This window comes from Oreochromis niloticus, linkage group LG23 (assembly GCF_001858045.2).
Source record: "Oreochromis niloticus isolate F11D_XX linkage group LG23, O_niloticus_UMD_NMBU, whole genome shotgun sequence".
Lineage (NCBI taxonomy): Eukaryota > Metazoa > Chordata > Actinopteri > Cichliformes > Cichlidae > Oreochromis > Oreochromis niloticus.
The window spans coordinates 32,661,082-32,678,387 of NC_031986.2; the positions used below are offsets into that span (position 1 = coordinate 32,661,082).

Sequence of the window (17,306 nt, forward strand, 5' to 3'; positions counted from 1 at the left end):
GTTAAATTCATTTTTATCCCTAGATGCCAGCAGAGTGGGACGTAAAGGCTTCGTCTGTCTTCCAACGACACGCTCTGGTTAAAGATTTAAAAGGGATATTAATAATTTCTCGTGGTCTAATCCTTCTCATGTATAGTTGTCCATGTGGGATTCTATATTTAAAACTAGGGCCAAGAAGAGTCTACAGCACCTCTGCCACTTCCCCAGAAAAACATCTTTATTCTTTTAATGCAATATAATTTAGTTCAATTTCAAGTTAATTCAAGAATATAAAATAGCATTTGTTTTCTCATATAAAAAAAATATTTCAAAGCGAGTTGATAGTTTAAAAAAATGACACTTTTAACCCCCTAGTATACCACATTCATCTTTAGCTTGGTATTTTTAGTCTTGGACTCGACTGGTCTTCTTATATCAGCTCTTCAGGATGTCCCTCTGTTCACCCATGGAGGCTATTTATCTCTTTAAGGGAGTCGTCTCTAAAAAAGGAAACTTTCTTTTGCTGTTTTGCACCTTACCTAGCTTCCACAAACTGAATCTGGTGTCGTCCTCGGCATGCTGGTGCATATAAAAGATATTCTTCCAGAAAGAAAATGGGCGGGGTATTTTAGATTTCACTTCTAATCATGTTTAATGTTTATAATTTGAATTTGTTGAGGCTGCTGAGTTTAATCCTGGCAGCTCTTGATGTGAGTGGGTCTAAAGCAGCAGTATAAATGACATCCTGTCCTTTGTGCCAGATTCTCTGAGTTAGTCCACTGTGGTAGCTGGCATTACCAAGGAAACGAGTGCGTGAGCAAGCTGCTGATGCCCAGTTCTGTCAAAGTGGGCAGTGGGCACCCCGCTGAGCTGCTCAGCACAGAAAAAACACAATATATACATCCGGCTGCTTATTTAGAGATCAGCACAATTATTGTTGTGTGCATCTTAATCCTCTGATCCAGACCTGTCACCCGTCCACAGTACTGGCTCCAACTGGCCACTCCTGTTTGCAGGCCGAGGTCAGACACCTCAAAGCTGCAGCTGTGGACTTAGTAGTAGCTGGTTGTGCCAGCTACTACTGAGCCTTTTACACCCTCTTCCCTCCACATATAAATCAAGAAGCTAAAGATCTGGATGTGCTGCATGACAAGGGATGTACATAATCTTTTTAAACCCACTTGAATGCCCCTCTTTTTTAAGCTCATCCATATCCATCAACAATTTATTCTTAATATTAAAGATACATGGTGCCCAACAGAATTGGGTTTAGTTCTCCAACTTGACTGCAAATCATTAAGCTTTTGAGACCTGACGTATTGTTGGACGTTCAAGCAACCAAGCTATCATTTTGTCACTGTTACCTTTGTGATATCAAAAGAATAAAAACTGCTCCTGAAAGAAGGCAAACTGTGCTTTTCAGCAAGCCATGATTCACTACACAAGTCACAGTTTATTCTTCAGTGAGAGCAGCTTCAGTTTTGTGGTAAAAATGAAGAGTGGGTGTGTAAAAGCGCCTCGTAAAAACTATTAGAAAATTGTAAAACAGTATGAGCAGAAGACAAACATGTATTAAATATGAGGTTAAATCATATTTAGACGAGAGCAGGAACTGCTAACATATCATAGCACTGGAAAGCTATAGATCCAATCCATAGATTGTCCTGCTACTGTGATTTAGTGCTACATAGAGCACAGAATTATTCAAACTATGAGATATCCCGTGGTACTGATGCTCAAATCTTTCTGAAGAAAAAAGACATTTTGACAATTGGGGTGAGATTTAGCAGATTTGATGGCGTCAGTTTGATTGTTTTCCCCAGATGAATGCCTTACTAAAATTAATGTTTTTCACAAACTTAATTGCATATCTTTAAAAGAAGCCCTGCTCATAATTTTCAATGTGAAAGTACATTTTTCAGCCCATTGAATCCACTAAAAGAACCAACCTCATGTCTGCAGTTTAATATTGACTTCTTGGATGCAGTTTGTCTGAGCCAAAGCACCTGATGATATCATGGCACGCAGCAAAGCAGAAAGCTGTGGGCTTGGCTGCGGAGAGTAAACATCCTTTGAAGAGGGAACACAGTGCCATCTGCCTTATGACACAATAAGGAAACGATTAGATTGCTGTTACTGTGTAAATGTACGATGAGAGCTGTGATTAAAACAACCGATCAGAGAGTAAAATAACACAGCTGTTCTGATTATTTAAGTGAACATTTGCAGGGTGATGCTGACACACTGTGACCTTCGGCAAGTGTCTGTATTTGATGATGAATCAATAGACATTAGAAACTTATACGTAGTTAGAATTGAATCAGCAGTGTGATAAAACTGAACATTCACCATGTTGTGTGGATATTGATCATCCCCTACATGAGGATGATGTGATGTGATGTGATTATGCCTGCATGAAGAGTCTGTCCCCTTCTTCACCTTTTGCATCTTTAATGTGGCTGATTCACTTCCTCGCTGTTTGCTTTTCTGAGTATTTGGAGTGATGTTGATCCGTGGTTATCTTCTTTCCCTAATCCAGGCCACAATTGGAATCGACTTCCTGTCGAAAACCATGTACTTGGAAGATCGAACGGTAAGTTACAGCTGTATCGTGTCACGAGAGAGATGTTAAATGTTTGTCTCCCTCAGACAGAAACTGTGTGAACTGTGATTGTGTTCAGCTGTGGAACAATGACCTGTCTGACTGCATGTAGTCCTGCTAGTTTAAATGTGTCTGCTGATCTCAGAGAATTTATCATACAGCTGTACGACCTTGGAAATGAAAGGTCCGCTTTAATAAATAATGAATGTTTGTCAGCCTGTGTGTGTGTGTGTATGGGGGGAGCTTACTGTTTTCAGGCTCTCTGACTATCTGAATGATCTCAGCCTCCTCAGCTTTCACTCTCTGAACCCCAGGTGAGGTTGCAACTCTGGGACACAGCAGGACAAGAGCGCTTCAGGAGCCTCATCCCCAGCTATATACGGGACTCCACCGTGGCCGTGGTGGTCTACGACATCACAAGTCAGTGCAATTGCTGCTTCTTTTTTATTGATATGTCACAGTTTTAATGTTTACTGTATTTTGAATGTACTTATTAAAAGGGATGGTAAAGAGAGTGATGGAGATCAGTGTAAACCTCGGCGATGTAAACAGACAGGCATGATCTTAGTCAAACTGCTCATTTATAAATGTAATCCTTCAATAGGTCACATGCTACCTCTGCTTCAGCTGATTGAATGTAAACAGCATCAACAGTAACCGTTCTGAAGCCCAGTACTGCTGCATTTTGGTCCAGGAAGTGTGTGTGTGAGCCATGTTTCCATGAAGTGCATCACACTGCACCCATGCTTCTTAATCAGCACTCTGAGCTCATCAGTCTTGTTGCCCGAGGATCTCTCCTTCCCCATATGACGCTGGAACCGTTTATGTTTCCTCCTCTTAGCTCCAGCTCTGCAGCCCCGTCATCTCCTTAGTGTCTCCTCCAGGTTAACAGGTTTTGTTCTGTTTAGCATCGCTGGTGTACTCGGCAGCATCATTTGTTCCCATGTAGCTCTCTTTTGGCAAACTGGAAAAAATCACAATGAGAAAGGAAAACAGGTGCATAAAGCAACAAAAGTATATTAGTTATTAAAATTAGAGATGGTGAACTCTTGATAAACTGTTCCAATATTTGCTTTTTTCCCTTTACTGACAGCAGAGTCAGACAAAACACCCACTGTGGCTTTTCAGAGGGTTAAATGTGTTTTATTATCTGCAGGCAGAAGAGCTGCAGAGTATTGAGAGGGGCCCTATATTAACTGTGCACCCTTCATACTCACAGCTATAATCATATGATGCATTAATTCTGTACAGGTAGCTCTTTTCACAACATGGCACACAATAACCTGTCTATGTTTATTAATTATTAACACTAATAATGCCGCAGTTACTCTGCTGAAAAGCATGCTGGGCAGATAATATGTTGAGGCTTATGTCCTTTAATTGTTCTTACAGGGAGCTTAAATTTGCTCATAAAGCGCTCATAAAACTTTGAACTAATGCATGCTGATTGGGCCTTTAAGGATTTATGACAGGGCAGGCTCCCTTAATAGCGCCTGTTTCCAAACGATAACTCCAACAAACGTTAGGAACTAGTCAAAGTCCATCAGAAATGTCCAGGTGTATAGAAAAAGAAGCTCTTTGTGGTGGATGATGCTATCTAGCGGCTGATACTATAAAATCTCTGTTGCTGCTCACTTCCAAAAGTGGCTCATGAGGCTGTGATGTCATCGAGGTATTTTTCTTCAGTTAAAAGAAATAAAAGTGAACTGTATCTAGTGTCTTAACCACTTTGATCAAAAGCTTCAGAAAGCCTCTTTCTGGAGTAGCTTGTTGGCACTCTCTATGAAACAGGAAGTCCACAGAAGTTCTCCATTATATTAGAGATTGCAACAAGGAACAGGTGAGGTAAAGATAACATGTCACTCAAGGCTAACAGGTGTTTTTCCTGAAGACAGAATTGTTTGTAAGTCCAAGCAGAGTTTACTTGAAGCTGCACTTTATTAACACTAACCAGCCAGATGTTTAACTTCAATTGAAAACGGCAGCGATAAAAAGTGACCTCATATCGACCCGAGAAGCAAAACAGGTGGTGAAGACCTGACTCTGCAGCCCTGTGTGAAATCTTATTGAAGAGTTAAGTTGTTTGTGTTGTCCTATTTTCATTATTCCGTGTACTGCTCACAGAAGAATGAGCTGCTCTAAACTTACATAAAGGCCATCGGATGCTTTGGCTGGAGGACCCTGAGCTACACCTGCTGAAGTCATTCCTACTTCACGTTCTGTGTCTTATTTTGTGAAACAGTTGGATTTCCACAATCAGATTTTACAAATATCAAGTATCATCTCGATATTTCCCATCAAAAGTGACTGAAACAAATAGAAAATTTTTGTCACTTAGATTTCATTTCACGTTCCGATTTATCTTTCCACCCTTAACAACAACCATTTTTCTGCTTCTCCACAACATATTTCTTTCTGGTTTTGCTTCTCTTTGTACTGTGTAGCTTTATCTGGATCATGTTTTCTGTCTAAAAGAGAAAACAATTGAGACAGCATGCAGGAAATTAATTTAACCCCGCTTTATGGAAAAACACAGGCTAACTATCCACTCCTCCTTAACCCATGTTCTCTTTCACCTTGAAAAAAACATGGAGTCTTGTCTCATCAAATTCCCAGTCGAAGAATACAACATGACCCTTTATCTGCATGCTGGCCAGCATGCATACTCATTCAGCCCGACAAGGTCAAAGGAATTTATTAGTGACCTTAACATGTTCCAGAGCCAGAAGTAGCTGTGTTGTATGTTGATTTATTGTGTAATTCCATATACAGTAGTAACCATATTCATGTGCACTTCAACACGTCCTCTACCAGCTATTATTTTTAGACTGGGAGTCATTTTTAAAACTGTAAATCTTCTTTATTAATGCAAGATTATCAGTGAGATTATAACTCTCACAACTGTTTTTCACAGTGAAATTACAAAATTACATCATTTCCAACACTGATGGAAAAAACAACAAAGTCCAACCAAGAAGGAGGAAAAGAAATAAATTCAAGACTTAAATGATAAATTTATATGAAAACAGTGGCAAATTTAATAGAAAAATAGACTAATGATTGACTAATGATAATTATTAAGTAATCAATAATTATATGGAGAAACTCGTATAACTTTGCCGAAAAAATGTCACACTGGGAGAAAAAATAAAACAAATCTATGAGAAATATTTTAGAAAAAAACAGTGAATTTCCAAGAAAAACATGAAAAATGTATGCAAAAATGATCATTTATTAGGTTTTCATTATCAAACCTGAAAACCAAAAGTAAATTGCACATTTAATGTTTTTGTCACCCATGCAATAGAAATACATCGTCTACAGTAAAATTAGAAAATAATCTGATATCATATTTTGTCTTGTGGATTAAAAAGAAAAATCTTTACATAGTCTGATAGTGACTCTAATTTTTATGATAAACAACATCATAAAATTTCATACATTTTCGTAAATGTTTCTAATAAAAGAACTGAATTGATCATGGATGGGACACACAGCCTTATAATTTATTACAATCCTTTTTATTATACAAATACATTTTCCTGTGGGGGACCTGTGTTGGCACTACCAAGCATGTTTAAAAATCAAATTAAATGTCAGTCATTTGAGTCTGATGTTAGTTTTTTAACATGGTTTTTTTTTTTATTTTTATTTTTTCAACAGATGTCAATTCTTTCCAGCAGACATCAAAATGGATCGATGATGTGAGAACGGAGCGAGGCAGTGATGTCATAATCATGCTTGTTGGCAATAAAACAGACTTGGCAGACAAGAGGTATGTCGCTCTGATCTAATGAACAAATCTTTGGTGGAGAGACTTCTAAATCTATGTGGACACCAAAACTGAAATCAAGCAAGTTTGATGCAAAAGTTAAAATTTAGATCTTGTCAGTTACGTTGACCTTTGGTGTTCATGAATGATGAATTATAAAGGATGATTCGGTGTATCCTCTGATAAAAGAGAATAAGCACTGATAAAATTCTGTGCTAGCATGCCAAAATTAGCTCTTTTTACCATCATTTGGCCAGATTTGGCTAAAACCAACAACATTGTAAAGAAAAGGGTCAAAGTAAATAATGTGATACAGCAAATGCCCAAGAAAGCAGCCTGCTGTGATGATGGATTAGCTCTGTTTCTCTGTGGAGGGTTTCCTGGAACGCCCACATTTGGAAACCTTCCAACAGGAGAGGAGGTGACCCTGTTTGTTTACTGAGATCAGCCGCAGTGTTTTGGAGTTTAAGAGTCAGAAATGTGAAAATGAATCAGTCTGCGATGTGTTCTACAGCATCACGGATCACAGATTCTGACCTGAGATTGATGCAGTGAATATGACAGTCAGGCTAGGGTTGATCTTTCCACACAGGAGTGTGGCTGCTCCTCTGCATAGGCCCATTGCAGCTGCTGCTCCGTCAGTTTCAAAGTCAATAACCCATGCGGGTTGAGACGCCTGTATGTCATGGCTTTGTAACTGCAGCTGTTGTAGGATGAAAGGCGGGGCATACCTGAAGAGGTCATCAGTATGTTGCAGCCAGCTGATGTTAGATGTTGGAGTATCTTGCTGAAAAATCTTATATAAATATTTACGCCACCCCAATGAGAAATAAACTGGCTATGTTTATTACTATTATTATTATTAGTATTATTATTATAGTGATTATGGAGGGGGGGGCTCCTGTCTTTGGAGGACTTCCTGTCAGACTGCCTGCTTTGAAGAGGGAAAATTATTGCTTGCTTTAGTGTTTTCGTCTGTAGGGACACTTGAGCATCATGAGCTGTGTGCATGAGGGAATTCATTTTTATTCATATTCTATATGAAGCTGCAGACTGTGTCTGTGCAGGAAAGAGTAGGTGAGAAACTGCTGATGAGACGCAGTGTTTAATAAACCTGAGATTGATTTGAAGTGGGCCGGCTGAAAAAAAAACAGGGTAGACGTGAGAGGACATGGAGCAGAAATATACGTTAGTGAACAGGAGAAAAGAAAGAGAGAACTGAACCATAAAATTACTTTTGTCCTGGTGCAAAAATGTCTTGATGTGTATAAAATGCAGGCTGGAGATCAATTTCAGATGGTAAAAACTATGTGATGTGAAAATTGAATGAAAATGACCAGCTAATCTTTTAGAAAGTTACTGCCTTTTTCTCGTCCTTTTTTCTGAAACCATTTAGAAGTGCAAAACATTTAACTTACCCATTACATGTTATTTATTTATGCAGAGAATGTGTTGAAATACAGACGGAGACAAAGCCTCGTGTAGCCAATCTGTTATATCAGTTACAATGACCAAATTTATGATATTAATATACAGTTTTTTAAATTTTGTTTTTGTTTACATAAAAACATTTGTTGTCAGGAGGTCCAAGAAGTACATCCAGCAGACTGTGACATTACATCCACAATGTGGGCACAGCTTTTACCTTGGTAAATTTTTTAACCGTGAGTTATCTGCCAAGCTGAAGTTTTGGTGGTTTGCTAGTCTGGAAATTTCAGGTGTGTTTACACAATGCTCTAAGAAACTGGAAAAAATGAAAGAGCTACATCTCAGACTATAAGGGCCTCAGTTAGCATGTTCACCTCATACAAATAAATATTAATTAATTATTCTAGAGTCAAATGTGAGGCAGACTGGGTAATCAACAGGACAATGATCCCAAGCACAGCAACATATCTCCAAGAGAATGTCATGGTCCTGGGTGTGACCCAGTGTTTTGTATTTAATCTATATTTCTTGATTATTTGTTATTCATGGTTTTAGTTCTCTTGAGGTTATATTTTATTGTTCTAGCTTCTAGTTTCAGTCAATGTGCCTTCTCAGTGTCCGTGTTATGTCTTCTCTGTGCTTTTTTTCCTGTTCCACAGTTCATGCCTCTGTCTCAGTGTCAAGTCCGCGTCTCTGTGTTATACTTCCTGTTTTACTTTGACAGTCTTTGTCTTCCTTTGTCTTGTTAGATCTGATTACTCCCAGTTGTGCTCTCCTCCTGTGTCTTATTCCCTTGTTTATCTCTCCGTGTATATAAGCCCTGTGTTTTCCTTTGCTCTTTGTCGTGTCGTACCCTCACCATGCCGTCTGTTTTTCCCTCCTTGTTCCTGACCAAATTCTAGTTCGTAGTTCCTGGTTTGTTTTCGTAGTTTGTGTTTCCTAGTATTAGTTCCCTGAGTCCAGATTAGGTTCTAGCTCATGTTCAAGGTTTTGGTTTTTTGTAAGTTCTTTTGAAAAGTGTTTCCAGCGAACAAAGCTGGGCTTTGAGTGTAATTTCCCATCTAAGAGTCCTGAATTTGGGTCCCTCCTCCTGCCTGCCACACAGCAAAACATGACGGAGAATGACTGAAAAAGAAAATAACCAACGTGATGCACTGATCCAGAAGAAGTCCAGACCTCAGGACCCCACTGAAATGCAAAATGTGCTAAATGTGGTTCGACATGCTGTAGTTGTTTTTTCTACACACTGCTTCTATATTTTGGTTTAGTTTTTGTTAAATAAATAATATAGAATAGAATAGAATAGCACTTTATTGTCATTGTACATGTGAAAAGAAATTGTAAGTGCTCCACACCAGCTGTGCCGGAATACAATATGAAAAAGTAGACAGTAGGAATAAATAGCAAATATATATATGTACATACATGTATACAAAATAAGAGAAAGATGTGTCATGTGTTGTTGCCTTACTTTTACATTAATTTTAAGACCTGATAGAGACCGGCTAATTCTTTATTGTGTCCTGACGTGTAAAACCTTTGAACTGACAGAGGATGAACTTTCTTTTTTCCCATGATTGTATAAACCACAACCAGTTTGACTGAATGATAAATGACCTCACAGTGCTTGCCATTGTTCCTGCCACACCACTGGAAGGGTCAGTGGTGTGGGGAAACAAAAGGCTATGAAAAGTAACAGAACTTTGGTTATAAATGGTTATAAATGACTCTGCTCACTCACTGGAAGGTTGACTTTGAGCGTGGTAATGAATGAAACGTAAGAGTAGGTTTCTGTCTGTAAACGTGGGTGCGAGAACTAAACCCGATCCCCTGATTTACTGATTAAATGTAAATGTACTCAGGAAGCCTTTATCTTTCTTTCTCCATTTGTCAAATACAAAACTTTACTGAATGGTAGGTTTTCCTCCCGAATCAAGTAATTTAAATGTTATGGCCGGCTTTATTTTAGCATGCAGTAGCAGCAACTTTGACGGCCTTAGAGAGAAATTCCCTTTGGCATGTTTGTGTCTGAGCTCTCAGCCTGTCAGTAACTGTGAAGAGGAAGCAGGAAAAAATGCTGCTGATTGCAACTTTCAGAATGGGTCTCGCTGGACCTGTCAATAAAGGTTCATGGCCACAAAAACAACAGGCGAAGTAAAAAAGCTCAGGTTTGAGGCTACACTGAGAATGCGTGGGAGCTGCAGGTCTGCAGCGGTGTATGCACACACATAAATTATCCCACGCAGTGTAAGAAATATATTTATCATCTTCAGCTGCTGGAATTTCAGGTGATGTCTTTATATGTTTAATAAGCTTCAAGCTATTTTAGAAATGTGTGCCTCCAGCTAAAGTGCTTAAACTCACTGAACCTTTTTCTCTTTAATTTGAGGATAATTTAGCTTCGGTGCAGTTTAGTTTTTCTCTTAATGCGGTGTGGACGTTAAAGCCTCCCAGTAAATGTTCCGTGGTATAGAAGTAAAGGCTGTTCAGTGCATTAACATCACCTCGCCATCCTCTTCCAGCGTGCTTAGGTAAATCAGCCTTATTGCCGTAGTTGCAAGCCTGACAGCGGTTTGTTGAAATCAGTGCAGGAAATCTGAAACCCTGCAGGTTTTTAGTGCTCCAGTTTCAACCAGCAAAATCTTAATGAAACAATACTACATAGTGTCCTATCTCTTGCTTATGTGCTTGGACTTGCTACAGATGATACTCCATGATTGTTACCATTATACAGTATATATCCAATGCAAACAGCATTTTGTACAGGAAATTCACTGACAGCTGTACAGACTGTTCTCAGCCTCTTCAGGCAATTTGTGACAAACACTGAATGCTAAACCATTTCCTGTGTAATATGTGCACAACATTTTTCTTCTTTCAGTTAACTAAAATCATTTTAGCAGCAATATTAGTTTGGTGGAGCCATATTTTGGACTACATGTGAATGCAAGCCTTGAACCTGCATTCTTTTTAGGCCAGCAGGGGGCGACTCCTCTGGTTGCAAAAACCCTAATGGCTCTATAGATGTAGATCTATAGAGCCATTAGGGTAGAGAGATATAGATTTATGGACAAAACAATGAAATAAATAAAGTTAAAGAATTTAAATGCTTCTGTAATTATCAGAAAATAACAGTATTTCTGTTGTCATTAATTATATTTTGCTTATATTCTCATTATATGTAAGTGGTTTTGTTTTGTTTTTACCTTTAAAACCATTTTAAAATAAGTCATTGTTAGAATTTTGTAGATTTCTTGAGGAGAAGCAGCGATCCATGTGTGGTTATGTGCTGTGGTGTGATGAAATGATTATCAGGAGGAGCACCTCTCTGAGACGGGCTCTCTTTGTGTTTGTTGCTTTGTTTATTCATGTGTGGTGGAGCTTTTCACAGTGCTTAGTGCTTAGGGGAGATAAAGTATGCAGAGTTTAGGTACCGTACATCCCCAGGAGCTCTGTATCAGAGAAATCTAGTGTGCATCATACACCAGGCAGCCTCAGCTATGCGGAGCCTGGTGTGAAGACAGGAAGCAGCTCACCGCATTGTTTTAGTCCCTTTTTTTTCTTCTATGTTTTCGATCCTACATCTTACCCCTAACCATGTCTTGACATGCAGACAAGAGGAGCTAGGGATCAAATCTCCAATCTTGCGACCTGATCTACCTTCTAAGCCACAGCCACGCCCTGCTGACCCTTGATGTCAGGACTGAGCTGAATGGTTTAGCCTCATTCAACCAGTTGTCACCAAAACTGCTTATCCAATACAGGCACTGGTTCTCTGTGTGCTCTTCTAAATCCTGCACAAATGTGATTGGTCAATTTGACTCAAACTACAAGCAGAAAGCCAGAAAACATCCACAAAACCATCACTTGTTGGTATTCACAATATCTGCTCTTGCAAATTAGAGGATCAAAAGAAAAAGTTAGTGGTCTAGAGGTAATTCAGGTAATTAATACTGTAAGGCTAATGTCTTATCCACCCTGAGGTTGTTTGGTGCATGTTTTTCTCCCAGCTTTGCTGTTAAACCTAAAATCCAAAAGTCTATACATATAAAAAAAGAATCACCTGGTCTGGTAAAGTGTATTTTAATGAAAAGGGAATAATGATCAAATCAGTGCTTTTGTGAATTGATTTGATTACTGCGAGTGACGGTATTGTTGGGGTAATCAGTGCCGCGAGAGAGAGCTGATGTCAGTCATTTCGATTACAACTGTAGTGCTTTTCAAGTGTGCGTGAGCGTTGCTAGGATGCCACATATTCCACATCCATCACGCACTTTTCTTTCCAACTGCTTGTCTGATGATGACTAAGGCACCATGTTGTTTAAGTTGGAAGTCAGACGAATGCATCCAGAAATAGTCCCAGAAGCTCTGGTGCAACTCTGTCAGGTGGTGTTATTATGTAAATACATCTCTAGTGCACTGTTTTCTGTTCTCGCTGCAGGAACTTCTATTTCTATCCCCGAATCTCTTTCTTCTGTGCAAACTGAAAGAGACGGGAAGCAGTAAAATATGAGGCTGCTGTGTTTGAAGCTTTGAAGAGACCAGTCGGATGTTTTTAATGGAGTAAACACCTAACAATGCTTTCTGTGAGGACAGACTGGTCTAGTTTTCTGGGGCCGATTTAAGCCGCTTGTCTTAACGAACCTGCTGGCTGTTGAGGCTGTGGAGTCAGCAGGATTGAGCTGATCTCTCTGTTTGTGTTAATGGACACCTGACACAGTCTCAGTTTCACAGCGAGAGCCAAACAATCGCTGCCAGATTCATTAAAATGTAATGCAAATTGGCTGTTATTAATTTCTCCCAGGACAAAGTAATTAATCATTTTCAGCACATTAGCCAAGCCTGGTGTATCCTCACCAGCCTAAAATAATAAGCTGCTAATCGTGCACTTCACAGTGAGTCTCTCTGCAGCATCCATTTGTCTTTGATGAATGTTAATATGAGAAAATTAGCCTTGGCTTTGTGTCCAGATAAACAGTGTATTATTATCTCCAATCTGCAGTGTATTGATTGAAACGACTCTTCATTTATAGGCAAATCACAATCGAGGAAGGCGAACAGAGGGCTAAAGAGCTGAGCGTCATGTTCATAGAGACCAGTGCCAAGACAGGTTACAACGTCAAACAGGTGAGTGGGTTCAGAGAGAGCCTTGTGTTCAGCGTTTGCCATTTCTCCCTGTGAGTGACAGGTGCAGTCACTGAAAAGCTGCCTGGATGGAGGGCAGCTTAAAGGTGCCCCGTGGAGATTTTTGTTTACATTCACTGTGTGCGTCCCTGAGGTCTGATAAACACGCAGAAGAGACTTCCTGTCTCATAAAACGGTTTCACAGCCGATTTATTTCGTAATACGTGATTTGCATTCAACATGCCTTGCTGGCAGTCTTCAGGTTTCAGTATGTTGAATCCTGGATGCTTAAACAGCATCTCAGACCTCATAGTTCCACACCTGTAGCTGGATGTGGGAGCATTTTTGCCACTGGCATGTTGGCTTTTTGGAGACAGCAGTGACCATATTTGTTAAGGTGGAGTGCTGAGTTGTATGCTAAAGTTTGCTGGCTTGGTTAATAAGCTTGTTATTAAGATTGTATGGAAGCGTCACACAGACACAGATAACTGCTAATTAGTGCCCAGCAACATCCAAATAAAATCCCAGAATTTCACTCATCAAAGGTGGAGCTCCCGCTTCTTGGACAGTCTGTTCAGTACAATTACCCGCACAGCAAGCCAAGTTATTTAATATAATTATTATTTGTTACCAGGCTTACGACCCGCTGTGCCTGTTCCCATCGCTCATGAATGAAACCACAGACATTTATCATGTTATTCTGTTTATTTATTTCTTCATTAAACACTGTAAACAGTGAGATGGCAAATATGGCTGTTAAATAGTAAAGTTCATTCTGATTGATTAACGCATGAACAGCTGCACAAACATGATCCAGAGATCCAGTTTAGGGATTCCAGTTAGCTAAGGTGAAGCTAACTGGAAACCCTAACCGGAATATGCCTTTATTCCAGTAATATTGTGGCTGAATTATAGCAAAATTCACTTGATGAGGATGGAGTGTATCTTCCTCCATCTTTATACCCTCCATGTTTATTTTAGCTGCAGTGTGTTCACATCCAAAACAGAGATTGGTGCAATAAAGCTTTTTTTATCGAAAAATTCATTTGTTAGCACTGTTGGTCAAAAACTCGGCCCTGCTGCTGCAGGCAGAGCTCTGCATTCATTCTCTAAATGACATTTACTTACTAACGCTAATGTTTAGAAAAGATTTAGGGGTTTCAGATACAAAGAGGAGCATAGCCTGGTTCATCAAAGGTGTTTCTGTTCCTGAACAGATGATCTTTGTTGGAAACAATGACTGTCTGTGAAGTTAATAAGCAGTGAGATGAAGGGAAGCTGCACTGTGTCTGTCAGTGAATGGTGTTCCTGGCGGGCGCCTCGCTCACCACACAGCAGCAGAGACAGAGGAGGCTATTCTTCACCTTATTTCTGGGCACTAACAGTGAAATGACACCGCCGAACAGAGCTGTGAGACCTGCAGAATAAAGGTCACAGTCCTGCCTTTTACAAGCTGCCAGGCTGTGCCAGCCTTACAGCAGAAGGCATTTGTTTTTATTACCTATACTGGTCTATAAATATGAGTTGGTATCGGTGTGTAACTTGTCACAGGTTGCCGAAAAGATCTTTGGGGGCATTTTAAAATGGTGTTATCATTTGCAAATTTGTGACTTTAGAGTAATTCGATGAAGAATCCATTCCTCCAACCTGACCCATCACTGTCAGCTGAATTTTTTTATGTATAATAATTTTAATATCTTAAAGGCCATGAAATTTTTTACTTTGATATTCTATGAATATTTACTGATTTACAGGCCCTCAAATTCCCCGGATCCAAATTTGTTACATTTGATGAAATGTTCCGGACTGAAGACGTGTTTAGGCTCTGCAGCTGGATAGTGTAGTGGTAAGACCTTTAGAGTGGGAGTCGCAAGTTGGATTCCCACCCAGTACCTAGTAAGGCTCCTGGCTCGACCCCCCCATGCTAAAACCAAGCCCTGGAATGGCGTGGCTGTCTGCAGCTTGGACCCAAGCATTTCACTACATGTTGTACTGTGTATGTGACAAATAAAATTTGAATTTGTTATAAACTGCAGTCGAACATCAGTTTTACACTCACTTCAAGTGCCACAATCTAAAGAACTGGCATGGCTACCAGACACTCACCCCCAAGCCTCTTCTTTATTTATTTATTTATATTTTTTAAAAAGGGGGTTATCTGATTTGCTCCTTGTCTGGCTCCTCACCCGGATCTAATTTGCCTTGGGAAACCCTACGGGGCAAATTGCCCCCGACAACATAACTCCTGGGATCTCTAGATTCCACAAATCCCTCCACTGTGATAAAGTAGCATTTCACAAGCGGGAATAAAAAAAAAAAACAGAATTTGAACCTACCACTATGTTATTGTACAAAAAAACGAGCTGATTCCAAGGCAGTCCGGTAGGAACTTTTTGTACTGTTTAGATTTCATTGATTTCCTTAATGTGGAGTGGCCCAGCTCATGATTTTCAGAGGATTTATTTATCCCTTCTCCAGCTATTTCAATTAATAATGTAATACTTTAATGTAATAACAGTTAATATGCTTTATTTTGTGTTTACATTTTTCTTTTTGACCCTAATATGCCACCATCCTGTGCTGATCAGCAATGTATTAGGATTAGATTAGACGCTAAGTGTTGTGTGACCCTGTCTTCATTCTGCTCTTGTCTTTCAGCTGTTTCGGCGTGTAGCTGCTGCCCTTCCAGGGATGGAAAGCATGCAAGAAACCAGCAAAGAAGGGAGTATCCTTTAAGCAGCAGGCACATTATTGTTGGTTTGCATGGTTCTTCTCTTACACACCAGCGTCTAATGTCACTGTGCCACCCACCCTTTACCGGTCGCTTCACCATCCTGTGGTAATTGCGTATTACATGCTAGCAGGTGCAGTTAAAAATAAGGGAAAATGCAGACAGTATAAAACACTGTTGAGTCACTTGTAGGTTTTGAACATACGAAAGCATCCTTGTTAACATTTTGGCTGACAGCAAACCGCAGACACACACGAGTTCGGTCACTAAGTAATTCAGCGATGACGTATGGCTTTGTGATTTTGCGTCTGCATACGATCACAGTGGATTTTGAATCAAAACAGATGTGTTTGAAGTGCAGACATTCAGCTTTTATTCATGAGATTTAACTAAAAATTTGCGTTAACTGCAAGTCAAATTATATCCATTTTTATATACTCCCCTGTTTTCAGATTAATCTAATGTTCATTCAAATACAGATATTTGTTCTACTGGTTCTTTCTCTTTGATATGAAATCTCTTTTTTCCCAGTTTTAGTAAATCTTTTATTTAAATTAATTATTTTAGTCACATTTGTAACAAACAGCTACCTTTTTGACTCTAGTTAACACATTTTTAATTGAAGTAGCACTAAAATTAAGTTGTTCTGTGGGTTGATAACCTTAATAAACTTACGTCCGTTACAAAATCACATTACAGTCCTAAAACAATGATCACATTGTGTTTCTGCACAGGCCTGAGCTTGAGGTGGTAGACCTTCATATAGTTAGCCAGTCTTCTTTTTTTACCATATATTAACTTATTTCGCCTGCCTTAATATAGTTATGGAGAGATTGTCTGATAGTAGATTAGAGATCCCTTTATTATTTGCATTAATATAGCCTTTATAAGCCTGATTTAATCTTTAATTAGAATCAGTCCATCCTCCGCTGTTGTTTTAAATAACTCTTTAAATTTCCAAGAATTTGGAATTAATTGGATTAGCTATTCAGTTTCTTTTTTGTAATTGAATTCAAATATATTTTAAACCCTCCTAAAAAAGTAATATTACGAAAAACAGAGAAAAGAGGAAACATTCTGATTTGATGCCATCAGTCACCGCACAGGTGGTGAACTTTATTTAATAGACGACTGCCACCCGTCTAATTAAAATGTTTTCAGTGCGACACTCTCAGGTTTTTGGTTTTTGTTTCATCACTGGTGCCTGACAGGCAAAGGAGGGGGCGGTCAGTCAGACACTCAGTACCTGCAGTTTTGTCTGCGGTGTCTCAGGTTTGCTCATTTAAACAGTGACAGGAGACTCAGCCATCAGCTGCATACACCTGTCCTGACTGACACCTCATATCTGTTGCTGCCAGCCGAGCATGTCACAGCGTCACCTGTGGACGGTTTGTCGGGACCTGAAGCATTAAAAAACAAAACCCTAGCACAGTACGCTTTTTATTCAGGAAATAGGAGGACCGTGAAAGCTGCAAAACACATGAATTTTCACAGAGCGATTACCGCATCACAGATAGTTCTCCAGACTAATGAATAATAAACTTGTTTGAAAGAGCAATCTACTATTACTATGAAATAAAATACAAACGGCTCATTTATTAATTTATTTATAATTATTCTACAGAAAACAAGTGTTTACAAGTAAGAAGTCTCAGCATTAACATTTAATC

The 17,306-nt window shown here is 39.3% G+C and overlaps 1 protein-coding gene across 2 annotated transcripts in view; it reads left to right on the top strand.

Annotated features, from left to right (window-relative positions):
* rab6ba (RAB6B, member RAS oncogene family a) overlaps positions 1-17,306 on the top strand; it is a 66,279-nt gene that overhangs the window by 37,684 nt on the left and 11,289 nt on the right. The window contains exons 3-7 of one of the 2 annotated variants that reach the window (XM_013270772.3): positions 2,519-2,572; positions 2,866-3,001; positions 6,245-6,356; positions 12,815-12,908; positions 15,564-15,630. In XM_013270772.3, the coding sequence (XP_013126226.1) occupies positions 2,519-2,572; positions 2,866-3,001; positions 6,245-6,356; positions 12,815-12,908; positions 15,564-15,630 (463 nt within the window). The remainder of the gene's footprint in view (positions 1-2,518; positions 2,573-2,865; positions 3,002-6,244; positions 6,357-12,814; positions 12,909-15,563; positions 15,631-17,306) is intronic. The other variant, XM_013270773.3, reaches the window with a different exon arrangement.